The 20,473-nt window shown below is 47.1% G+C and overlaps 1 protein-coding gene across 1 annotated transcript; it reads left to right on the forward strand.

Annotated features, from left to right (window-relative positions):
* Window positions 1–1,627: 1,627 nt before the first annotated feature.
* LOC136580777 (suppressor APC domain-containing protein 2-like) lies at window positions 1,628–20,078 on the forward strand. The gene is made up of 6 exons (XM_066581622.1): window positions 1,628–2,022; window positions 4,423–4,544; window positions 15,374–15,508; window positions 15,619–15,717; window positions 17,215–17,298; window positions 19,354–20,078. The coding sequence occupies exons 1-6, from the start codon at window positions 1,650–1,652 to the stop codon at window positions 19,456–19,458; spliced, it is 918 nt and encodes a 305-aa protein (XP_066437719.1). The 5' UTR covers window positions 1,628–1,649; the 3' UTR covers window positions 19,459–20,078.
* Window positions 20,079–20,473: the final 395 nt, after the last annotated feature.

Here is a 20,473-nt window from a genome sequence, read left to right on the forward strand (position 1 = left end):
TAAGCCTATCTGTCAGATAGGCTCAGCGCAGAGAGCTGTCAGCTCTCCCCTGCTCCCCAGCGGCGGCTCCCGCGGCAGAGATCTGCCGCAGGATATTGCTACGACCCTAGACAGGAGGCCTTAGTTGGATCTTATGTCCTACTCTAACACCTATTAATTTTCATGGGATGCTTTTGTACAGTATTTACACCAAGGGAGTTTATATACGTCAGTGGTAAAATGATGTGAAACCGAGGCAGCTGAATATTTATATCTACTTCTGTGTTCTGCAACTTTCTAATATATGTTGTGCTTCCAATCCTCGAAGTCTTCAGATCTCTGCTTGCAGTAAGTAAATGGAAAGATTCTTGTTTAAATCCTGTACAAGATCTAGTATGTGCAACAGCCAAGGCTGTAATACAATGTTTCCAGACAGTCCTGTATAACCCCCCCCCCCCCCCCCCCCCAACTCCAGATTGATACATTTTAACTAACTATAGGGACAAAAGAGAGATTTGTACTGCTGATCTGCTTAGCACACAGAGGATTGTCTGGACCTGATGCTACTGCAGCAAACTCTCAGCTCTGTGAAGGTTTTCTACCTTTATTCCCCTTTATTGATGGCAAAGATTTTTGAAATGATAAGAAAACAAAGTCCATGACAAGCCATATAGAGATATGTTACCGGGGCCCCTGACCGCTGATCAGCACCTTCATTGGGCCCTGATGGGACAGATGGAATAATCACAGTGCCTTGTACATATGTCCCATCTGGCTCTAAAGCAGCCCTATTCTCTTTGTTAACCCTTTGTATGTGAAGTATGCTTTGTGCTTTCTCTGCCATCAAGAAGTCAAAAGATGCGGAAGTTGTGACCATGAGAGGAGAGTGACAGGTGAATCTGGAGGAAGCCGGGCAGAATAGATGGGGGACAAAGAGGGGAGTGAGACAAAGGGACACTGGAGTGGGGGAAGGGGAGACAGGCAAATGTTTCTGGCCCTGTCTGGTCCAGAGTCCCATGTGTTCAATGAGACCATGCGCATGTGACAGTCTCTAAAACCACAGGAAGCATCACAAGCTACAAGAGAAAGAGGTAGAGACTTAGCAAGAATCACAGAGATTATAGGGGAGAGGGAGGGGGAGAGACAGCGAGCTGGCCCAGAGAGGGATCGGGGAAGAGGAGAAAGTGTCAGAGACTGCAGAGCTAATGACAGATGAAGAGACTGCAAGACAAGGAGAGACTGCCAGGAGAGAGAGTGTGAGTAAGAAGAGACAGACTGCAGGCAGATGTGTGGAGCCCAGGGTCCCAGTCCATGGAGGTACCAGGGCAGCACAGTGTGTCATCATAGCCTTGGGGTACTTTCATGTCATAGAGTAGGGGCTGCTAGGCTTAGAAACATTAGGAAATGCTGTTATAGAGGGCATCGGACAGCTCGCAGCAGAGCAGGGTCATGACCTGTCACCCTTAAGAGACAGGCTGATGTCCAGAATAAAGACCACCAGCAGTCTAAAGACCTGGGACAGTAGAAGGAGCTGTTTATGTATAGGACAGTTAGATAGAAGGATAGATAGATGGATTAAAGGATAGGCGGACAGTTCAAAAACTAATTACATAAAGTGGGATTGTAGACCCATAAATGTAAGATCAGCTATTTGATAACCTCCAGCCACCATGAGTACATTGTCAGTTTCTCGCCCTACCTCCCCCCTGTGTCTTCCCAGCCCCTCTTCTACCAATGTTGGCCCCTCTCCCCCGAGTGCTCCGGCCCCTGCTTCCACTGCTTTTCCTTGTCCATCCCGGGGCTTTCTCCGCAGCCTTCGGATCTTATACCATATCCTGGAAGAAGAAGGTGGTGGCCAAGTGCATGTGCAGGACATTGAGGAACTTTGGGGTGGGCCGAGCATTCTTGCAGGGGTCCCACAGGCTCTTAGAGATGCAACTGCTTCAAGTGGAGGATATCTAAGTTTTCCTCGACTGGTGAGGGGGCTTACCCAAGCGCTGAGAGCAGGAGACCCTTCAAACACAGCCGCACCGAGGAAGAGAGGTGAGCCTGAGGGGTCTTTCTACCAATGTCTGTATTCATTTCAGATATTCTCCGTCTTCTCTTTCTGGTCTCTCCTCCGTCTCCCCCTGTGTGGTTCATCATCTGGTCTCTACATTCCCCCTGTTCATCTTCCCTTGTGCGGTTCCTCATATGGTTTCTATGTCCCTCTCCATCGTCTTTCCCTATGTGGTCTCTACTTCTCTCTCCTTCGTCCGTCTGCTCTCTATATCCCTCTCCTTCATCTCCCCCTGTGCGGTCTCTTCAGTCTGACACTTGTGTATCATAACCCTCTTAAATCTGCTCCATCTGTCTGGGTGTAATCTGTACATTTAGAGTAAAAGGGCTCAGCATGGAGGGATTATTACTTCATGACAGATAGCAAGTATTAAAGGGGCTCTCCACATGGCGGGGTTGGGCTCTCAGTGACATCTTCGCATTTTGGTTGGAGAGGTTTGTAATTTCTCAGGTGGGACGATTACTCATATAGGGGATTCAATGACGTCTCAGTGCTGGTTGGGTCTCCAGTGTTAGGACCCCTTTGTCCGTGATATCAATGGGAGCTCGTGGACCATCGCTGATCTGCTGGGTCCTAATGATGCTCCATTTCATATCATGGACACATGTTGTAGCCATAGATCTTGTTGGCACTCCGTCTGGGGCACATGTACCACCAGTGCTTAAACACATCATATACTGGAGATGTTCAGCTTTGCCGAGGCTTCATATAATGCGCTAACTGGACTAATATGCTGCTCGGGTCTGGATCAGGTTTGGATGAAGCCTTCCATAGTACTTGCAGCAGTGTCCGCTATAGAACGACTGCCATGGGTTGGCTCTGGGTGACTATCTGCCTTCTCTGGGCTTGACGTACACCTTCTAGAAAGGTGAGGAGGTTATGGGGGAGAGAAGTGCCAGACTCCCAACTGATAGGAGACCTCCGACTCTATGGAAATAAATGACAATCTGTTAATTAGTCTTGGCCTCTCTAACTCTTGTACACCCCCCTTTCCTTTATAACTGTATACACCTCTGTATACCCCTGTATACCACTATGCAGCCCTGTGCTCTGTAGACCACTATATAACTTGTATCTCTTTGTATGCCCTTGTATGTCTCTGTATACACCTGTACACCTCAATATACCCCTGTGCTCTATAGACATTTGTCTATACCTCCATACACCACTGTACACCCCTGTGCTCTCCAGACCACTGTATGCCCCTGTACACCATTGTATATAATGTGTATATGTAGAGCTATCAGATACATGTTAGCAGGCATTTACACCACTGCAGCCTCTTCCCATTACAGTGATCCCTCGTCTATCGAGGGGGTTATGTTCCAAAGACCCCTGCGATACGTGAAAATCCGCAAAGTAGCGGAGTTATATTTACACAAATGAATCTGTCGGGTGAACTGCCAAAGAATCGCAAAAGTGAACAAACATTCGAACAGCATGCTACGATCAGTGAGCCAATCAGCGCCCAGGATACAGAAAACATTCCATCAGCCAATAGTGTGCCGTGTACAATCTCGTATTTGTAGGCGCTAATGGCGTACTGTATTTCCTGTATGTGCCGCAAAATTCCGCGATATAGCAAAAAACTCTGCAAAGACAGAATTATATATGGTTTATCTAAAATCCGCAATGAACTGAAGCCGCAATCATTAAACCGCGATATAATGAGGGATCACTGTACTTCAATATGTGGTGGGTAATAAATGAAATGTCACATGTGATGGATATAGTGATGACCTGTTCCCAGGCCTCCCATACAGTCCATATGTGCAGGTGCTGCATATAAAGAGAGGTGTAGCGATGACCTGGTCCTAGGCCTCCTATATGGATGGTACATGTAGGTGCTGTATATAAGAAGACATGGATATAGTGATAACCTCATCCTAGGCCTCCCATAGGGACGGTACATAAAGGTGATGTATATAAGGAGACATTATGACCTAATCCTATACCTCCTATATGAACAGCATGTGTAGGTGCTGTATATAAGGAGAGGTGATGTTTATAGTGATGACCTGGTTCTAAGCCTCTCATACAGTCAGTACATGCAGATGCTGTATATAAGGAGAGGTGATGTATATAGTGATGACCCGGTCCTAGGGCTTCCCATAGGGTCAGTACATACAGGTGCTATATATAAGGAGATGCAATGCATATGATGATGAAATTACCCAGCTCTGTGACAGTCCTGGAGGGGAGAATCGGCCCCCAGCCCTGGAGTGACCCCTTAATGTCATCAGCACAGATGCGGCTTCATAAGATGAGAGCAGATGGAGAGATCAAACATTAATTACTGAGAGAGGAATATCAAGCCTCTTATATATAGAGCAGCCGCTGGCACAGGGGGGGCAGCACAAGTAATGTCGCTCTCTGTCTCCCAGGATCTAAGACTGTCACCCGCTCCCAGAGCATCAACAATGACGTCACCTCCACCGTACGCCTCACCCGCCAGGAGCAGCGCATACGGCGTCACACGCTGAACAGTGGGATCGACTACAACACGGTAATGCCAAGCATTGATGCCCATGTGTGCCCAGTGTGTATTAAGGTCTGATGTAATGGAGAGGAAGCCTCATTGTGCTGCTGGGTTCACCCTCCACACCCCAACCGCCTATGTGCTGTGAGTACAGCTCCTATGGAGAGGCAATGAGACCAACTAGGATGCATCATGCCCTGCCCCTGCCACCTTCAGTGTGACCCGTTATATCTGTACAACTACACTGGAAAGCAAATGTATGCAAGTGCAGTACAACACGCACGTACACGCACAAATACGTTGCGCAAATACGCTAGCGCCCTTATGAGACCAGCCTGAGTATTTTGTGAGCCAAAACAAGAAATGGAGAGAAAGTATAATGGAAAGATTTGCACGTCTCCCGAATTTTGGACCCGCTCTGGTTTGGGCTCACAAAATACTGATGAAAAATACGCCTGTGTGAATAAGCCCTTAGGGTGGAAAAATGAAAAAAAAAACTAAAATAATATGGTTGTATAAATATGCACACCCTAAAACTAATACTTTGTTGATGCACCCTTTGCCTTTATGACAGCATTGACTCCTTTGGGCAGGGGTCTATCCGCATGGCACATTTTGACGTGGTAATCTTTGCCCACTCTTCATTGCAAAAGCGATCCAAATCTGTCAGACTGCAAGTGCATCTCATGTGTAGCGCCCTCTTCAGGTCACCCACAGATCTTCAATGGGATTCATGTCTGACTCTGGCGGGGCCATTCCAAAACTTTGATGATTTCCTGGCGAGGCCATTTTTTTGTAATTTGGAGGTCTGCTTTGGATGGTGAAATTCATCTTCAGCTTTTTAGCCGAGGCCTGAAGGTTTTGTGCCAAAATGGGCTGATATTTGGAGCTGTTCATAATTCCCTCCACCTTGACTAAAGCCCCAGTTCCAGCGGCAGAAAAACATCCCCACACATAATACTGCCTCCACTATGCTCACTGGGTGGTGTTCTGGTGATGGCAGTGTTGACTTTGTGCCAAACATCCCTTTTGGAATTATGGCCAAAAAGTTCCCCCTCGGTCTTCGCAGACAGAACACGTTCTCCACAGACTTCTGGCCGACTACGCATGTTTTGGTAAAAGATAGCCGGGCATAGATGTTCTTCTTTGTTAGAAAAGGCTTCCATCTTGCCCCCCTCCCCCACAGCCCGGACATATGAAGAATACAGGAGATGGTTGTTACATAACTGCACAATCAGTACTTGCCAGAAACTCCGGCACCACCTTTAACGTTCCTTTTGGCCTCCTGGACCAATTTTCCTTAATTTTCCTTAATTTCTGAGGGGCGTCCAGTTCTTGGTAAGGTTACTGTTGTGCCAAATGTAATCCCCTTCTTGCTGACGGTCTTCACTGTGTCCCATGGCATATGTAATGTCTTGGAGATGTCTTGGACCCTTCTCCTGACTGACACCTTCCAACAATCAGATCCCTAGGAAAATGTCAGGAAAATCTTCCTAGAAGAGCTAAACTTTATATGGGGGACATCAGAATCCCTGTAAATGACAGCAGCGGAGTGCTGACTAGTATTTATTATGAGGTTAAATATAATTGGCTAATTCTGAACAAAACCGCATTCCTAAATATAAGAGGGTGTTACACTTATGCGACCACATTATTATAGTTTTGTTACTTTTTATTACTCTACCCTAAAAGATCTCCATTTCTTTTCCAATGACTTGTCCTGATAACGGGTCATCTTTGTTAGACTTTTTAACATGACAAAAACAGGGCATTTCAGCAGGGGTGTGCAGACTTTTTAGATTTGCTGTATATAGTCAGTAATTGTTCTCCCATGTCCAGTAATTACTTCCCATTTCCACTAACTGCAAATCATTGCCTGCGGCACAATACTTGCCCACACATATATATTTTTACTGGCCATTCTCCTGCACATGTTAGGGTTACTATTAGGGCTGCGGCCACTTGCTTGGTAACCAGTGATCTGACTGCATGGTCTCCGGTGATCTGACTGTGTGGTCTCCGGTGATCTGACTGCATGGTATCTAGTCATCTGACTGTATGGTCTCCGGTGATCTGACTGTGTGGTCTCTCATGATCTGACTGCATGGTCTCCAGTGATTTGATGGTCTCCAGTGATTTGACTGCGTGGTCTCCAGTGATCTAACTGCATGGTCTCCAGTGATTTGACTGTGTGGTCTCTGGTGATCTGACTGCGTGGTCTCCGATGATCTGACTGCGTGGTCTCCAGTGATCTGACTGCGTGGTCTCCAGTGATCTGACTGCGTGGTCTCCAGTGATCTGACTGCGTGGTCTGTGGTGATCTGACTGCGTGGTCTCCGGTGATCTGACTGCGTGGTCTCCGGTGATCTGACTGCATGGTATCTAGTCATCTGACTGTATGGTCTCCGGTGATCTGACTGTGTGGTCTCTGGTGATCTGACTGCGTGGTCTCCGATGATCTGACTGCGTGGTCTCCAGTGATCTGACTGCGTGGTCTCTAGTGATCTGACTGCGTGGTCTGTGGTGATCTGACTGCGTGGTCTCCGGTGATCTGACTGCATGGTATCTAGTCATCTGACTGTATGGTCTCCGGTGATCTGACTGTGTGGTCTCTCATGATCTGACTGCATGGTCTCCAGTGATTTGATGGTCTCCAGTGATTTGACTGCGTGGTCTCCAGTGATCTAACTGCATGGTCTCCAGTGATTTGACTGTGTGGTCTCCAGTGATCTGACTCTGTGGTCTCCAGTGATCTGACTATGTGGTCTGTGGTGATCTGACTGCGTGGTCTCCGGTGATCTGACTGCGTGGTCTCCAGTGATCTGACTGCGTGGTCTGTGATGCTCTGACTGCGTGGTCTCCGGTGATCTGACTGCGTGGTCTCCAGTGATCTGACTGCGTGGTCTCTGGTGATCTGACTGCGTGGTCTCCGGTGATCTGACTGCGTGGTCTCCGGTGATCTGACTGCGTGGTCTCCGGTGATCTGACTGCGTGGTCTCCAGTGATCTGACTATGTGGTCTGTGGTGATCTGACTGCATGGCTCTGGTGATCTGACTGCGTGGTCTCTGGTGATCTGACTGTATGGTCTCCGGTGATCTGACTGCGTGGTCTCCGATGATCTGACTGCGTGGTCTCCAGTGATCTGACTGCGTGGTCTCCAGTGATCTGACTGCGTGGTCTGTGGTGATCTGACTGGGTGGTCTTTGGTGATCCGACTGCGTGGTCTCTGGTGATCTGACTGGGTGGTCTTTGGTGATCCGACTGCGTGGTCTCCAGTGATCTGACTGCGTGGTCTCCAGTGATCTGACTGCGTGGTCTCCAGTGATCTGACTGCATGGTCTGTGGTGATCTGACTGGGTGGTCTCTGGTGATATGATTGTACTAGTCAGAGCGTGTTTTTGCAGCCCTAATAGAAACTGTAAAATGCCCCCATATTGTGACAGTCTGAGACACGCCATTTTTCCTTAAAGGGGTTTTTCAGTTTCAGCCCAAAACTGGTCAGTGGTGCCCAATTACCTAAGACAAGCATTACTTACAGTTGCCGCTGCAGTTCTTCCAGATGGGCTTTGTTTATCCGGCTGCAGTGGTCACGTCACGTCAATAACACTTCCACACTGCTATCAGGAAAACAACAACAGCAGTAACCTCACTGGCGGCATAAGTACTGCTTGTTTTACGTAATAGGTCATCATTGCCCAGTTTTGGGCTAAAACTAGAAAACCCCTTTAAGCTGCCATGTTGGCCCATCATAACATCCCCCTTTATAAGACATATGTACATGAGAGGGAGGGTCCACCACCCTCTATAAGGGGAGCAGACACTAACAAAGTGACCTATAGTCTTAGGATATTGCAGCCTCATGTCAATGCTGTGAATATGAGTGTTGGAATAATCCTCTACAGCGCCCCCTATTGGAAGGTAGTCTCCCTACGAATCAATAGCCAACAGGCTTTGTAACATGACTACCCGTGTACAGACCGCTGCATCGGGGCTCTTACTCCTCATCAGTGCACAGCTTTGCACAGCAGGGTTCTGGTTTGCTGGGTGACAGGAGTAATGTTTCTCCAATAGGTGGCGCTCTGGAGGATTATTACACCACTCATTTGCATAGCTTTTTCCCAGGGAGCATTGCATGGCCTGTAAAACTCTTTACACCTCGCAGTGCTCTCCATATGGAGAAACATTACCCCCTAGACACAAGATGTGCAGATACTGGTGGCTTCCCAGCATGCATCGTTTCTTGGGCATTTAGTGCAGTCGGCCTTGCTGTACAGACATTTCTACCAATGTGTCCATACTGTGTAGGGTAGCCTGTAGGAGGCGCTGCGTGCAGCATGGAGCTGTCGAGCAGCTCTGTGTCCTGCATGATTGTGTATATGGGGTTCACTTTAAAAATCTAGTCCATGAAGATACTTCTTAGGGGGACAGAGAACAGAAGTCATGAACTGGATGATGGGGATTGTAGTAGTGCGAGGCAGTATCACACATTACGGGCTTAGATACAACACGTTTTTCTCTTCTTTTCATTCTCTTGTCATTGTTTTGGCCGCCTCTTCTGGGTGCCTCTCATGTAGAGGCCTATGGAGGGCAGGGCTGGTGGGTGACAGCAGAGGGCCAGACAGATGAGGGAGGGGAACTGGGAATGAGCACTGACGAGGGAGTGTCAGCTCACAACTATTCACACTGGACTGCAGGCGGGCAGGGAACAGGGGGAGCAGGAAGGGGGTCTCGTAGGCAGACGACAACATAGGGCAAGTGGGATCACACAGGTAGAGGTAGCAAAATGAGGGGGCAGAACAAAAATGAGTGATCCAATCACATGTATATCCAGAGACACACAAGGAGGCGGGGGCTGGGAGGGACATACAGGTATATACACCTACACACCTAGAACTCCTGAGGGATTATATAATTACACCCACTACTGTACAGCAGCCTGAACTGTAGATAGTTGTCTACAGACAGACACGTATGCACCCGTGTATATATACTGTCACTAATGCTACACCTATATACACATGTACAGAGAACTACCACATGCTAACACACACCGCATGGCTGCGGCTTATACCATCCTCATCCTCCCCCTGCACGACAGCCGAGAGGCCCTGACCTTCTACCTGTGGGTGAGTCTCATGTATACAGTGCTCTACCGGGAGACTGTAATCTATCTATCTATCTATCTGTCTAATAATAATAATCTTTATTTATATAGCGCCAACCTATTCCGCAGTGCTATCTATCTATCTCATATCTATCTCTAATATATCTGTCCTATCTATCTATCTATCTATCTATCTCCTATCTATCTATTTATCTATCTATCTATCTATCTATCTCATATCTATCTCTAATATATCTGTCCTATCTATCTATCTATCTATCTATCTATCTATCTATCTCCTATCTATCTCATATCTATCTCTAATATATCTGTCCTATCTATCTATCTATCTATCTATCTATCTATCTATCTATCTATCTATCTATCTCCTATCTATCTCATATCTATCTCTAATATATCTGTCCTATCTATCTATCTATCTATCTATCTATCTATCTATCTATCTATCTCCTATCTATCTGTCTGTCTGTCTGTCTGTCTGTCTGTCTTCCTCATCTCAGTCTCCCATCCTATCACTCTCTATCTTCCTGTTTGTCCTTTCCCATCTGACACACACTGTAAATCAGTTAATCCGGTGGGGGTTGTAATAACCCAGTATGTGGCAGACTCAGCGCTGCCTGACACACGCAGTATGTGACCTCTGGTAGGTATTATTGTGTTTTTCTCTCCCCTTGCTCGGTGTTGTTACCCCAGTGGTTGCCTCTGTCAGTCTGGTCTGCCCCCCTATAAATGCTCCTATTTTACACCTTACCGGTTTATTATCCTGTATGACTGTCAGCATTTCTGCACATGGGTGTGCGGGGGCCGCTTTCTACGTTGCAGGATTAGATAAGAGACGGAGCACTCATTGCAGTAAACAAAAACAGATTTCACTTGTCAGCTGAATCAGCGGTGCGCTCACTTTCACTCGGCGCACAGTTGCAGAACATTGTAACACAATTTCAAATACTTTGGCAGCGTAATCTGTAACGCTCAGCAATGCTGTCTCGGCTTGCTGGCCTTAGCGGAATCAAGTACAGTCTCTTTACTATACGTCAATCTTTGTACACATCAACACTGTCTTTCGTACCTGTGACACATTCTTGGTTTCACCACTCGTGCGACGTACATCACAGTCTCTTTATATTTCCAGTATCTTTGTAGTCTCAGTCTCTTTATATTCTCAGTCTCTTTATGTTATCAGTCTCTTTATGTTATCAGTCTCTTTAAATTCTCAGTCTCTTTATGTTATCAGTCTCTTTAAATTCTCAGTCTCTTTATATTTCCAGTTTCTTTATAGTCTCTTTAGTTACTTATCAGGCCTTGCTCAGTCTGTCAATACTCAGCACATCTCTGACCGGGGCCCACTCACAGTCTTTATGATGCAAGTCTCTCTCTGAGTCAGCATGTCAGCGGGTAAAGGCCCTTTTACACATAGCAAGTTTCGGGCAAATGATGCCCAACACTCGTCACGTTGTATACTCGCTCCCATGCTGTTACACAGGAGTGAGTATCGCTGGATCTCTTACAGCATGTTCAGTAGGAAGTCGGGGCGGCTGGAGGAGACTCCCCGCTGTCCACCCGTCCCTTTCCATTCACTGTAAGCAGCGGCTGCTCAGTATTGAACAGCTGCGGTTTACACTGAATGATGTATCGTTCAGATTTTAAGCATGCTGAAACTGAACGGCTGGACGATTCTCGTTCAGTAGTTCAGTTTCTGCATGCTTCTACACAGGACGATGATTGTTAAAAACCCTGCGGGAAGCCTGTGCTTTTGAGCGATCAGAACGATAACCGTCCAGTGTAAAAGGGCCTCAACTGACCAGGTCCGACTGTCTGAGAACTCCTCTCACAGCTCACATGACTAGGCTGCACCTCATGTCCTCCATAGAAGGCACTCCAGGGCTTCTTTCACGGCACACAACTACAGGCCGCACCCAACTTCTGCTCGGACCTTACACACATCTAACGGACTTCATCAAAACACAACCACCACCTATGTGCCACGCTCCGTCTCTTATACCCCCATGGGCACAACTCTGTGAGGCAAGATGTGCCCTCTGATTTATCCTTCAGATGCACATGTTCTGCGCAGCATGATACCTGAGGATGGGCACCAAACAATTACTACCGTGACTGGGATCAAAAGCATGCAGGCCACATTAGAGACGGTCACATTTCCCCATGTAATACCGTAACCAACAGTCGTCATCACATCTATACTACACCTCAGCATTTACATACATCAGTGTTGTTCTACACACTGCATACACTGCGGCAGTCACACATGATAGCATCTCCTGGACTAAACCTTAGTAGTTCTAGTAAATCCCAGCATGAGCATAATGAGCAGCGATCTCTACAGCATGAAGTGTCACATGGTACCGCTCCACTTCATACACATCGATGACACCAGCAGTAATAACATCTAACTCCTCGAGGCTCCCCCCTCTTACTAGTTACTGCACCGAATGGACTATAGGAGCTGCGCCTGAATCATGCAACATGTGCTTCATAAAACACGTAAACATTACAGTATATAATATGGATCGGATCCATATGAGAAGAGCGCCGCCCTATCTACCGCAGGATATTACAGCAACCAAAGATTAAATATTGGTTCAGAGAACCTAAGTGTACATTTCCCATCATGTACTACCACCACCTACTGGGGTACTCTGTATCTAAGCCTTAGGGCTTCTGCAGACGGGCGTTTTGTGTGCGTAAAATGCAGAGAATAAAACCCATTGATTTCAGCGGGTTCCCTCACATTTTTCATACGCGGCATGTTCTATGTTTGTGCACACTCAAGGCACCATAGGAGTCTATGAGGATGCACACCCCGTCCACATGAAATTACACACTGAACTACAAGATTTTGCGCAATTTATCCATAACACTTCTGATAAATTAGGCTGCACAGCTTCTTCAGTCACCGCAGCGCGGGTGTGAATGGACCTGGCAGCGCAGAAAAGTACAGTAGAATGCACGAATATGCATGCAATAACCGATGATAGCATTCCCTTCACAGTGCTATTATGCCATGCTATTGCGAATGTATATAAGACTACGCTCGTCTGCAGGAGCCCATAGGGCGGATTCACATGAGACATGCACATGGCACACAGTAAGTACGAATGACATTGCATACTTGCTGCGCATCGCCATGCGCTATCCTGGCGTGTATGTACACGTAATACGCATCCAGGACAGGTCTTGCGTATGCTTGGCTGAGATACGCTGGAAGCTCCCTTAAACTCCTATGGGAGCTGGAGAAAAAGGGAGGGGGAGGAAGCTTAGCTGCGTCAAACGCTGGAAAAAGAAGACAGATGGATCTATTTAAGCATTAGTAGTCATTCTGTGGATTTCTACCAACCGAGGGATTTCTGCGCTGCAGCGTATTTTTTTGCCGATACACTGCAGCCGTCTGTGTGAACGTCAGAAAATACGCAGCTAAAGATCCGGACTCAATCACATTAAATCTTCATTCGGGCGATTTTATGGGGTGTGTAGGCAAATGTAAAACGCATAGGGTCATGTCGAAGACCCCTTACTGTGTGAGGACCAGCTGGTCCTACACTCCCCATCCTGAACTGTAAAGTATTAGTAGAATTACCCTGTTTTCCTGAAAATAAGACATACCCTGAAAATAAGACAGAGCATGATTTTCCAGAATTTTTGAGGATGCAAAATGATTTTTCAGGCTTTTTGAGGATGCATGAAATATAAGCCCTACTCCAAAATTAAGCCCTGCTAACAGTTAATTAAAAAAGTGAATTTAAATAGTGCCCAGGCAGCTATACATGTAAAAAAATAAACCTTTTTGAACAAAAATTAATATAAGACACTGTCTTATTTTTGGGAAACACGGTAGTAAACCAGAGGTCTCCAACTAGCAGTTCACCTGCTGCTGAAGAGCTGCTGTTCTGACAACCCTAGGAGATTATCCGCTAGGCTCGTTTGGCAATATATCAAGTTGATTGGCACTAATTTACTTCTATCTACATAAAGCAATCATCATAGGTTCCTGTGATCGTTTGTCCCACGGATCATCGTCGTTGCCAGCAGCACATCCCCAGTTTACACGTGTCAAGGAGCTATCAACAACTGATGTCCACGTTATAGAAGCCATCACATAACTAGCGCATTAACATTTGCTGTTCTATTACCTATCGTGTTCGCACGGAATAAAGGTCACAACCAGATGTTTGTACGGCTTTCGCCCCGTGTAAATGCGCCTTTAGGATTGCGCTTAAACAGATGCATACACAAAGATGGGGACCCCACAGCACATCAAGTGCCCCATTATGGTTCTTAGTTGCTACCCAGGAAAGTAGAACCTAATGGCACTATAGCGGGCACGTGATCATCCTCCATGGCATGTATGCCCTTAAACTGGCGCTACAGACAAAGCCATGAGCCACAGTAAAATCCCACACCAATGACACAACCTCAATGACAACCAAAAAAATCCATCCCTTTCAGAGGAACATCGAGGTTGAGTTGTGAGAACCCCAAAGGTTTCAACTTGTGCACCACCCAATGTTACCATGTGACTCAGCTATGTGGCTTATTGCCCGATACACTTCAATGTGTTCATATGGAGTGAAAATCGCAAATGACCTTCGTAAAACATTTCATGGTCGCTTGCATCTCATTCCGTTTGATCTGCAGCTGCTGAATCGTTCCCCGTGGTGAAGGCAGCGAATCGTCTGCTAGGTGTGTATGAGGGAATGGCTGTAATTGCGATCGCTCATCTACAAGTGAACCCTCTCTGTTAGGTTGACTTCACGCTGGCAATAAAATCCTGCGATTTTCTCGCTATGCAAGAGTGAGTGAAAACGCAGAATTATGAAAGCAATGATTTTCAATGGTTTTCTTCACAATTGTGATGTTTTCACTCATGTCAAGTTGCGAGAGAAAAAAAATTGCAGCATGCTCTATCTCTGCGTTAAATCTCCCATGTTTCCTTATGGAGCCTCCTTTTTATCACATCGCAAACCACAAACTTGCGTTTTTTGTGCGATGCGATTTTAACATTAGAAAGTTCTATTGACTTCTGTAATAAAAAATCGCAGCAAAACCGTGTGGAAAAAAACGCGCAAGAAAATTGCAAGTGGCAGTGATGTTTTTGCGAGAAAAAGCAGTTCTGATGCTCAAAAATCGGTGGGAAATAAAAAGTTTTGTTTTTGCTGCAATTTTCTCGCGGCCATATCACGAACGCCAGTGTGAAGGAGCCCTCACGGGGAGTACTTGCTAATATAAGGGACCACATGCCACCCATATACGACGATCTCATAGACCTCAACCTGCATTCACCGCACACATCCTCGTCATGTAGTCGAATGGAAAGATGGTGACAATTCAGTATCAGAACGTGGGATAATGACAAGTGATATACTATAGGCTTCCAAGAAAACCACCGCTGAGGCGCAGACACCAACCTCTCATGAGGGCCCGATGGTCCTCTCTTCTGTCATACTCTTGTGCTCAGGCTGGCAGATCACTGCTGTCATTGCTGGCTAAATACACCTTCCATCCATCCTATCTGTATCTCTCTTTCATTGTATCAGTGATTGGAGCGTTCTTAGTGACTCATCTGTAGGTTACTGATATTGGCGGACTCTTTGCAGTCACTTCTTCCATGGCTTCTGCTCCCTTGTCTTCTGGTAGGAGATTCCTGGCAGCCCCTCCACTCCCTGCTCTGCAATGTCACCAGAAGCTGTGAAAGCTCTTCCTTTTCTCTTCCAGCTGCGTCGCATGAAAGAATTGGAGCAGGAACGAGACGCTCTTCTAGATGGAGTCCAACTGGTGGAAAAGGCCCGGGAATGGTACAGGGAACGTCTGCAGGAGTCGGTGCAGCAGAGGGACTGGCAGGGCACCCTGGTATGGAGAGCGCCCCTTATGTGTTTGTGTGCTCACCCATTACCACTGTGCTTCCATATTTGTCCCACATGCCACATCCCTACTGATGCTACGCTGTTTCTTATTCTCAGGACCAGGCCCCACCACCTCCTCTCCTCGGCTCCACACTTTTGGTGCAGATCCAAGAAGTCAACAGATTCTTGAGTGACCTCATCTCGTCTTCCGAAAAGGTGGTAGACAAAAACTTCTAGTACTTGTTTAAAGGGGTCGTCCACATTATTATTTAACTAAAACTTAAAGTGGTATTCCCTCAGGATACACTATAAATGTGTGATAGGTCCTGCCCCTGGGACCCTGACCTATTGGGAGAATCATATCCTATGGCCCCTCCAGACATTTCTATTTCCCAACAGACTCCTCTGTACCTCTCCTCCCCCAGACTTCTCTGAACCCTCTCCTCTAGACTCCTTTATCCCTCTTTCCAGACTCTTCTGTCCCCCACACTCCTCTATACCCCCTCCTCCAAACTCTCTGCCCCCCCTCCTCCAACCCACTTGTCCCCTCTTCCTCCAATCACTCTGCCTCCTCCAGACCTCTCTGCACCCCCTCTGTTCCTTCTTCAGACCCCTTTGCCCTACTTCTCCAGCCCCCTCTATCTCCTCTAGAGCCCTCTGTCCTCCTCCGGCCCCTCTCCTCCAGCTACTCTGTAGACCTCCTGCTGCCTCTCTGTTCACCCCTTCTTCCTCCAGTACCCTCTGCCCTTCTCCTCCTCCTCCAGCCCCCTCTGTTCCCCTCCTGCTGCCTCTCTGTTCCTTCTGCTCCAGGGCCCTCTGTCCCCTTCCTCCTCCTCCAGACCCCTCTATGTCTCTTCTCTAGACCCCTCTTCCCAATCCTCCAGCCCCCTCTGTCCCCTCTTTCAGTTCCCTCTGTCTAGACTGCTGTGTCCCCCTCCTCCATCAGCCCCCTCTACCACCCTCCTCTAGATGTCTGATGCTACTACCCCCAACATCTGCTGGGACACCCCCTTACACATTAGATAACTTTCCGGTTCCACTGAATTAGAGTGGTTCGGTCAGCAATCATCTCATGCGTGCGGGAGTAAGAAGGAATCCCAGAATTCTGCTTCATTGGTTGTGTAAGAGAAAAGTGTTCTGATGCTCGATATATTCCATGATCTCTGCTTGCTGTCAGTGAACACAAACAATATTTCAGAGGCTGAAAACCCATCTTGACATGGTATTTTCTCCACAGCTGCAGTTTGTTACAGTGTATCATCCTGGGACTGTAGGCGGATAGTAACTCCTACATTGTAACAAATTGACATAACTGAGCCTTGCAAAGATAAAGACCAGCGGCGTACAGGGAGGTGATGGGGCCCCACAGTAAAGGATACAATGGGGCCCACTTATCACCAGCGCACCCAACCCTCCTAAAACCTGAATAAAAGGGGTATTCCCGCCTCTGCCACCAATGTCTGATGCCTCAGGGACCTATCTCTAGAATGAGGGTCCCCCGACCCCTGTCCTTCCTGATGCAGAGGTAGTCCGGAGTAGAGAATTAGCTGAACTAGGACTGTGAAAGGGGGATCCCTGTGCATGGGAGGTAGCCATCCACAGCCGGGCCCTTTCTCCAGGGGCCCTGTAGCTGCCACAGAGCGGGCCTCATGTTGTGTATATCACCAGTTGTACGGTTTCTTGACTTGACCTCTGTCATTTTTGTATTTTAAGGTTAATCGTAGACAGACCCCCTACTCAGGGAAGCATCCAGACCCCCTCGTCACGCTGAGGTCCCAGAACCAGCTGCTGACCCGGGTAAGAGGTGGGGTGGCATTACAAGAGCTATATGCAGCAATGGGTTACCTGCGGGGCTCCAGAGCTCATTAACCCCTTCATACCTGCACTATTTTAGACCAGAACAATGTGTGTGATTTTTATGGACTGGTCACATGGTATAGCAGTTTTTCTGTAATCTTTGCGCCTTTGTGTGGTCTACATATTTTACTTTTCCTTTTTTGGACAATATCTCCCCCAGACGGGCAGAGGCAACGATCGCAAATCTGATTGTTGATTTGAGACTTGTCTCCCCCTATAACCAGAACTGGCCCATATTGGGCAAATCAGCCCTGACAATAACTGCTACTGTCAGGGCTGTGCTGGGGCTCCTTAGGTGATATTCACACGGGCTTTTTTTTCAGTCCTGATTTTTTTGTGCGATGTTCAGTTTTTTAGTTTCAGTTATTTTTCTGCACAATCTTCAACCATTTTGCATCAGGATTGTAGACGCATAAAAAATGCATGATGGGCCAAATTATGTAATTAAAGGTTTTACATAGTTTTTTTTTATGGTAACCATGATTACACCACATAAAGACAAATCACAATTGCACTTATAGACTTAGGCCGCTTTCACACGGGCTACAAAACCGTGTGATTCTCCGGCGGTGCGACAGCGCTGCAAAATGCATGTTTGTGAAGCCCGTGCGTTTCAATGGTTTCCGTCGCATTAGCCATGTTTTCACTCATGCTGTGTTGCGAGAAACAAAAATGACGGCATGCTCTATCTTTCTGCGATGTGCGTTTTTTTACACCCATGTTTCCCCTTGGAGCCTCTTTGTTTATTGCATCAAATCGCACAAACTTGCGATTTTTGTGTGATGCGATGCAATATTAACATTACAAATTCCTATTGACTTTCGCAATAAAAAAATGACGCGATTGTACCGCGAATGAGACATGCAGCGATCTTTCTAACTTGGCCCATCAGTCCAAAAGAAGAACCGCTCGTATGAATTAACCCAATCAAATGAATGTGTTCTGTTCCCATGCGAGTTCTGTTCATCTCAGAATCGGACGGAACTCATGTGGGAAAATGGCCTATATGAATAACCCCAATGGCCGCTTTCACACGAAACTGGTGGAGTCATATACACGAGCGATGTTTTCATGGCATGCTCTATCTTATCGTGTTCCTCGGAACGCATATTGATTTCATTGGGACCTTTAGTATCACATAGCCTTCACATGTCATACGATGTGCACAGAAGTGCGATGCAAGGTTCCCATTGAAATTAATGGGAAACCCTTCTGATCCTCTATCGTGCATCAAGCTCGAGTGAGCGAATCGGAACTTCACCGATGCAATGCAAGGCATTTTTGCCTGAAAAACACCTCATATCCGCGGGTATTGTGCTCGCCTGTGTATAGAAAGCCTAAGGCTCCATTCAATATTAGGCTGAGAAACCCGGCTTGCACTTATCAAGTGAGTTTTACCCCCGAATGTGAGGCGTTTTTATGCAAAAACACCTTGCATCACTTCTCTAAAATTGCGATCCTTTGGCGCTTGTTTCATGCGCACCAGAGGATCGGCGAGCATTCCTTATTCATATGCCCCGTCCAAATCAGTTTCATTAAGGCTGCGATATTCTGCCGTGGGGGAGCAGGGGGGAGAACTGACAGGTCTTCGTGGTGAGCCTATCTAATAGATAGGCTCACCATGGCAAAGCCCAGCAATGGGTGATGCGTTCCGAGGAACGCAAAACAATAAGACATGCTGCGATTTCTTCCCATGCAGTATCGCTGTGAGGGAAAACATTCGCTCATGTGTAAGACTCTATTTAAAAGAATGGCGTTCATATTCGCGCTGGAGTGTATGCAGCCCAAGGGGATGGAGCCGAGGACTTAAAGCTTCCATGAATGGGGATTCAAATGTTGCTGCTATTCAAGGCACCCATATTGGCGTCTGCTGCTGGCAGAACTGAACTTCTGGCGCCAGGTGAGCGCTGGAGATAGCGTTAGACAGCGCCAGGATGCCAGGCCTGGTTTAGTGTGTTACGTACTGAGTGTACAGACCTGTGATTGTCCTTACAGGAGCTCTCCACGCAGAATGAGAGGATATGGAAGCTACAGAGAGAGAACGAGTCGTTATACAGAGAACTGGAGGAGCGGCACATACACAGAGCCACCTTCATCTGACACCGGATGACGGCCATGCCCAGCGATGTGGACCTTACAGTCAGGCGCCATCAGGTTATCTCGACGAGGATCATTCACAGCCTGGATCCACATTATTTGCTCTCCTGTTCCTCCGTGTGTGTGTGACTGCAGAGCATCTCGCCTGACGGGGCCTGCAGAATGTGTCCCTAACCGCAGAGACTTGCTCAGTGTTAGTGTAGAAGATTGCCGGACATGATAATGACCCCGAGTCTGCAGACAGCATCAAGTACTGCTTCCATGCGACTCCCAGAGGTCTCAGAGACTGTGATGGTGGGTCCGTTACATCACGATGGTGGGGCCTAGTAAACGGCGATGACGGAGTCTGTTAGATTGCAAAGGTGGACCTGTTGTACTGTGAAGATGGGGGCCTTTACCCTCGATAATGGGTCCATTACATTGTAATAACAGGCCCCGTTATACTGTGATGATGGGTCTATTACACTGTGATGATGGGCCCGTTATGCTGTAGCGCCCTCTGTAGGGTTATGTACACAGTAAGTCTATGGTTTACACTAGAGATATTCACTGCTTTACTGGATGATTTGTGATAAATGACAGAAATAAAGACTTACAAAGTTCTGGGGCCCGGTAGGGCCGGATCTGCCGCGTCCTGTTATGTTGTTATGATAGGCCTGTTACTCTGCGATGACGGGTCCACTGCGATAATCGGTCCGTTAATGGTGGGACCATTAAACGGTGATGATGGCCTGTCACACGGGGATGATGGGTCCATCACACAGTGATTGTAGGGCTGGTTGCACGGTGATGATGGGCCCATTGCACTGCTATAATGGGTCTGTTACTTTATGATGATGGGCCATTACACTATAGCACCCTCTGTAGGGTTATGTACACAGTAAGTGCATGGTTTACACTAGAGACATTCACTGCTTTACTGGATGATTTATGGTAAATGACAGAATTAAAGATTTACAAAGTTCTGCAGCCCAGTATGGCCGTATCTGCTGCGTCCCACAACAAGCCTCAGGCAGCA

The sequence above is a fragment of the Eleutherodactylus coqui genome, chromosome 10 (assembly GCF_035609145.1).
Source record: "Eleutherodactylus coqui strain aEleCoq1 chromosome 10, aEleCoq1.hap1, whole genome shotgun sequence".
Classification (NCBI taxonomy): Eukaryota; Metazoa; Chordata; class Amphibia; order Anura; family Eleutherodactylidae; genus Eleutherodactylus; species Eleutherodactylus coqui.